This window comes from Gossypium hirsutum, chromosome A06 (assembly GCF_007990345.1).
Source record: "Gossypium hirsutum isolate 1008001.06 chromosome A06, Gossypium_hirsutum_v2.1, whole genome shotgun sequence".
NCBI lineage: Eukaryota > Viridiplantae > Streptophyta > Magnoliopsida > Malvales > Malvaceae > Gossypium > Gossypium hirsutum.
The window spans coordinates 39,555,407-39,561,593 of record NC_053429.1 but is presented as its reverse complement, the minus strand read 5'-3'; the positions used below and the strand labels follow the sequence as shown (position 1 = coordinate 39,561,593).

The following is a 6,187-nucleotide window of genomic DNA, read 5'->3' as shown; positions in this document are numbered from 1 at the left end:
TCCAAAGAAAAATACTTACCGAATCACTTCTGAAAACTCCTAACACAACTAATTCATAGGACGAGAGTTTTAGATTTCTAAATTACCACCTAACCACAAGAATTCCATGGAATTAAATCAAGCCTAAATATAATAGTTATAATTAAACAATTAGCAAAACTAACCATCACAATCATTATAAAATTCCAAAAAGAGCACTTACCTATTGATACCCAAAAACGAAAATCACAAGAAGTAGTGATTGAACCCCAAACCAAAACGCAAGAAGGTAATTGGAATAATAAAAATAAGAATAAAAACTAAATGAAGAAATAAACGAAAGATTACAGGAAGAAAAAAAAGAAACAAAAAGAACCAGAAAAGGAAAAAAACTAAAAATAAATTGAATGTGGGAAAACAAAATGAAACATGACTAGATAGTGGAGAACTTTGGGAAAAAAACTATCTAATTTGATTGATTTTTAAAAAAATGATATACCTAATCCTAACTTATCAAAATCTCTAAGAATTCCAAATTCACCCAAATTCCAACACCTGGTCAACATAAGTAGTGAGTTGCAAAAATAATCTTGTTTTGCTGACATGGAGATTTGAACACAAGACCTCTAACATACAAACAAGGCACTTGTAAAGCCCTAATTTATTTAACTTTTTTTTTTGAAATTCTGTCATAAGTGAGTATCTACTTTAGTGGTTAAGTAATGTTGGTGTGTGTTTAAGGTCTTGGGTTCAAGATCTACTATTAGAAATTATGTTATTTTTTATCATAGCTTTATCCATTTTGGGTGGGCTTATGTTATATTTTCGGTTAATTCATATTAAAATGAGCCTGCTAGTTCAAGTGGTAAGGTGTTAGCTTGCCTTAGGGTCTTGTGTTTGAACCCTTGTGTGAGCGAAGGATGTTAATTTTTACATCTGTGAGTGTGTGCCAGTTGTGCAGTAGAAGTTAGATGGAACTGGTACATTGTAATAGTTGGATGAGTTAGTGGGTCAGTTTTTGGGGAGTTGGTTGGTTAGTAGATTGTGAGGAGAGTTGGGATTTTGTAGGATGTAAATTTTTAGTTCTTAATTTTTAATTTAGTTTTTATCCTTTTTCCCCAAAACCTTTCCTCCCGACGTTTTTCTTTTCTCTCATTCCCTCTACAAGTTTCTGCGCTTTTTCCTTCAACTTTGTTCATCGTTTGTTGTTCTAATCGTTGTGAATTTGGGTTCTTCGATCCATTCTGAATAGGTAAGCTATTGAGTAGTTTCTTAATTGTATGCATTGGGGGATTCTAATTATGTTTTATCAGAATTCATTGATGGTGTTTTGATATTTTTCGTTAGGGGAAAGACAATAAGTGGCTAGTACTTCTCCAGCGATTTGAGTGTGGGTGTTTTTTGTTCGTTGACGCTAAGTGTGAGAATGTGCTGGATGCTATTGTAAGGTTTTCTTTTAAATAATTTTCATTTGAGTTTCATAAATCTTTTACTAAAATTGGGCATTGGAATGCTGTTTTTAGGGTTTAGATGTCTCGGGGTTACTTTTGTGTCAGAAATGAACCAAGTGTGTAACGATAAGAAGAGAAAATGTCAATCAGCAAAAGCTAAAAATCTAGCCTGTCGATGCGACACGTGCGTGTGCCCAGCCGTATGGTAGTATGTGTACAACACATGACCGTGTGACGGAGGCGTGTGGCTATGTGGGCCACACAAGCTAGGCAAATTTGGGCATGTGGGCCCAAATTTCAAAGTTTTCCCTAGGGTCTTACACGTTGTTCTGATCGATTGTGGGCTTTCTGTGGGGTCGATAAGGGCTTAGATAAGCCTTAAAGCATCAGGTTTGATAAACTGTATGTGTGATCTATTATATATATACATGTTTGATATTATAATTCTGGTATCTGGTACCTGGTATCTGGTAACTGATAATCTTGTTTAATCTAGTATTCTGTTGTATCTAACTGTGGGGTGGGATATATGATTTGTGGAGGAAGTGTTCTGTAAGACGATATCTCACCAATATACTGGCAGCGCCGCTGCGATTATTCTAATAAGTGTCGTATAGACACTATGTGGTGTGTAGGGCTAGGTGGGTGTTTTATACCCTACGTGGTGTGATGAGATGGTCGGAGTTGGTGTGTAGAGGTTTGGGGTAGGACTATGCATATTTGTATCTGTCTGACTTTGCTTAAAATCTTATTCTGAAAAGCGACTTATGTTTGTATCTGTTCTGTTATGCAATAAAATATTAATTTATGCTTCCGTTGAGTTACACACTGAGTTTTTCTTAAAACTCACTTTTTGTTTGTCTGTTATGTTCAGGTAATCCTCAGGCTTAGGCAGATTGGTGCGACGGAGGCTCAGTTGTGACCACTTGTCCGTAAATTTCATATACTTTAAAAGTTTACTTAAATTTTTGGTTTTCGAGAGTTTTTTAGTTTTAGGACTCTTAGGACTTTTGGTTTCATTTTTGGAATAGGTTTAAATTTGAGATTGCTTGCGACATCCTACAAAATAATTTTCAAAACAACTGTTTTATGCGATCCAACACTTTTGAGAAAATAGACTCAGTTTTCAAAATATAATGGCTTATAAAACTTCCGCTGCAAATTATTTTTTTGTTTGAAAGAGTAAACGATCGATGGTTTTATTAATTAATATAATGACAAATTCTTTAAAATAAAAAGATATTAAGTTTTAAAAGAAAAGATGGATTTTTAATTTTTCTTGTAACATCTCTAGATGCAGCCATAACGTCTAGACCGGGTTTGGGATGTTACATTTAGTTGTATCAGAGCCAGGTTGTAAAACTCGGGCTATGAAAATTTTAGGTTCAAAATTTTATTTGTAATGGTTTTTATGAGTAAAGTTTATTTTTGAAGTAAGTATGTGGTACACTGAGTCTCCAGTGCCAATCCTATAAGTACTTCTAACTTAGATATACTATAGTTAGAATACTTTAAACTGTCTAAAACTACATATAGTTAGTTAGAGACTGAAAACTCTAAACTTTCTGAACTACTTTTGATAATGGTTTGAAACATAAAATATTGCTAATAAATATTGAAACTGATTCATAAAATTTCGTAATGTAGATAAAATTTTGAACACGATGAGTGCTCGTGGAATGCGTGGTCGTGGTACTTGTGGGCGCGGTGGGTGCCATAAAGAGATTCGAGTTATGTCTTTCTTATAGGCAATATGCTTAATTTAGATACAAGCGAGACACAGACTTCACCTACTGTCGAGACCGGGTCTCAAAGCCATTCGACTGGGGACGACGTACTATCTCAAGCCATGCTGAGAGTGTTGGAGAGGGTCGTTAGACCTCATTCTAGTTTTGGGGGCCGTGGGTCGGTAACTGAACGACTCTAATCTAATGGTGTTGAGCTATTTAGGGGCGTCACTAGAGTCGCCCCGACTATGGCTGAATACTCGTTTGAGGCCAGAGAGAGGATAATGAATGATATTGACTGTACTCCTAAGGAGAAACTAAAGGGTGCAATATCTTTGCTTCGCAACGAGGCATACCAATGGTAGTTATTGGTTGATGAGGGTACTTAGCCAGATTGGGTTAATTGGGAGTATTTCAAAACTGCTTTCCAATAGAAATATGTGGGGGAGAGTTATGTGGATGCTCAGAGACGTGAGTTCATGAACCTCACTCAAGGGGATAGAATTATGGTCGAGTATGAGGTTGAATTTTTGAGATTTAGCCGTTATATCTAAGGGATGATAGCGTCTAAATATAAAAATGTGTTAGCTTTGAGGATAGTCTGAGGATAGTTTGAGAGTTCTGATAGCTCTACAGAGGGAGTAAGAGTTTGTCGTCTGGTGGACAAGGCGAAGATCACTAAAGAGGTTAAGCGCGTTGAGCGCCAGAACAATAACCGTGAGAGAGGAAAGAATAAGAGGCATTCGGAGCCTTCTAGTTTTGTTCAGATTCCTAAGAAATGGGCCAGACCTAATGGGCCTTCTAGAGTTGGAGTTTCAGTTGCTCCTACTGTGGCTCAATTGTGCAGTGATTGTGCTAGGCGTCATCAGGGCAAGTGTCAAAGGAGGTTAAGAGCATGTCTGTGATGTGGGTCAATAGAGCATCGTATTAGAGATTGCCCACAGTGTACTGATCAGATGTAAGCTTTAGTTTCAAGTTTCATTCAGCCTCAGAGGGCAGTTCAGCAGCTGCCTAGGGGCTGTGGTTCAGCCAAGAGTGGTAATGGTATGAGTAGAGGACAAAGAGCACCGAGCAGAGGTGTTAATCAAACTGAGGTAAGGTAGCCTGTGTTAGTATATGCTGCTCGATGCTGTGAGGACAGATATGTCCCTGATGTGATTACCGATACATTTCTTGTTTATGATATCCCTTATGTTACATTGATAGATATAGGGTCAACACACTCCTACATAGATAGTTTTGTCTCTGATAACTTAGGGATTCCTGTTGAGAGTATTTCTGGTGAGATTTCTGTATTGAGTCCGTTGGGCCAATTTGTTAGGGTAAATAGACTGTATATGAATGTACTGTTAGAGGTACAAGGGGTTGTGTTTCCGGCTAATCTGATAGAGCTACGGTTCGGAGAATTTGATTTGATTCTAGGTATGGACTAGCTTGTGGAGCATCGAGTCAGTTTGGATTGTGCTACTAAGAGGGTAGTTCTGAGATCTGAGAATAAAGTAGAAGTGGTTGTGATCAGCAAGCATTGGAATTACTTATCCAATGTAATCTCTGCTTTTGTGACCGAAAAACTAGTTCGAAAAAGGTGTGAATCATATTAGGCCTATATGAGTGTTTCAGCTTCTATGGACTCTTCTGTTAAGAACATCAGAATTGTGAGGGAATTTTTGAATATTTTTCCCAAGGAATTACTAGGTTTACCTCCGAATCAAAAAGTTAAGTTCGGCATTGACCTTTTACCGGGTATAGCTCCGGTGTCCATCGCTCCTTATCATATGGCTATAAAAGAGCTTATAGAGCTAAAGGCTCAGCTTTAGGAGCTTTTGGATCGTGGATTCATCCGTCCTAGTGTGTCTCCATGGAGAGCACCAATTTTTTTTGTAAAGAAAAAGGATGGTACCATGAAAATGTGCATCGACTGCCAAAAGTTGAATAAGCTAACTGTAAAGAATAAGTACCGACTCCCAAGGATCGACGGCCTATTTTATCAGTTTCATGAGGCTTTGGTATTTTCTAAGATAGATCTTCGCTCGGGGTATCATCAGCTTTAGGTTAAGGAAGTTGATGTTCACAAGACTGCTTTTAGGACCCGTTATGGGCACTACGAGTTTCCAGTCATGCCTTTTGGTTTGATGAATGTTCTAGCTACATTCATGGATCTGATGAACTAAGTTTTTTAATCATATTTGGATTAGTTCGTTGTAGTCTTCATCGATGACATTCTATTATACTCTAAGACTGAAGATGATCATGATGATCATCATAGAGTGGTTCTTCAAATACTTCAAGAGAAGCAACTCTATGCTAAATTACCAAGTGTGAGTTCTAATCAAAGGGAGTAACGTTTCTGAGGCATGTGGTTTCTACTAAAGGGATCCAAGTTGATCATAAGGAGATTGAGGTTGTACTTGATTAGAAATAGCCGAAGAACATTTCTAAGATCTACAGTTTTCTAGGTCTTGCGGGTTATTATCAGAGATTTGTCAAGGGGTTCTCATTAATTGCAGCTCATTTTACTAAGCTTTTACACAAGAACGCTCTTTTTTTTTGGACTGATGAGCAACAATCGAGCTTTGAGAAGCTCAAATCTATTTTGACTCAGGCTCCTGTTTTGATATAGCCTGAATTGGGTAGGGAGTTCGTCGTTTATAGTGATGCGTCACATGTAGGGTTGGGATGTGTTCTAATACAAGATGGTAAGGTTGTGGCTTATGTATCCAGACAGCTTAAGTCACATGAGGGGAATTATCTGACGCATGATCTCAAGTTGGCTATCATGGTTTTTGCTTTAAAGATTTAGAGGCACCATCTGTATGGTGAAAGGTGCATCATCTACACTAATCACAAGAGCTTTAAATACCTCATTAATCTAAAGGAGTTTAACCTTAGGCAACGTAGATGGATTGAGCTACTCAAGGATTATAACTACACTATAGGGTATCATCCCGGTAAAGCCAATATGGTGGCCGACGCACTTAGTCATAGAGCAATGTCTGATTTCATGGTGATGTTTGCTTACCTAAGTCTGTT

General features: G+C 37.6%; 1 protein-coding gene across 1 annotated transcript; it reads left to right on the top strand.

Annotated features, from left to right (window-relative positions):
* Positions 1-3,405: 3,405 nt before the first annotated feature.
* On the top strand, positions 3,406-4,974 carry LOC107963339 (uncharacterized). Its single transcript, XM_016899886.1, has 6 exons — positions 3,406-3,507; positions 3,592-3,678; positions 3,769-4,050; positions 4,144-4,256; positions 4,299-4,579; positions 4,778-4,974. Exons 1-6 carry the CDS (start codon positions 3,406-3,408, stop codon positions 4,972-4,974), a joined length of 1,062 nt encoding a protein of 353 aa, XP_016755375.1.
* Positions 4,975-6,187: the final 1,213 nt, after the last annotated feature.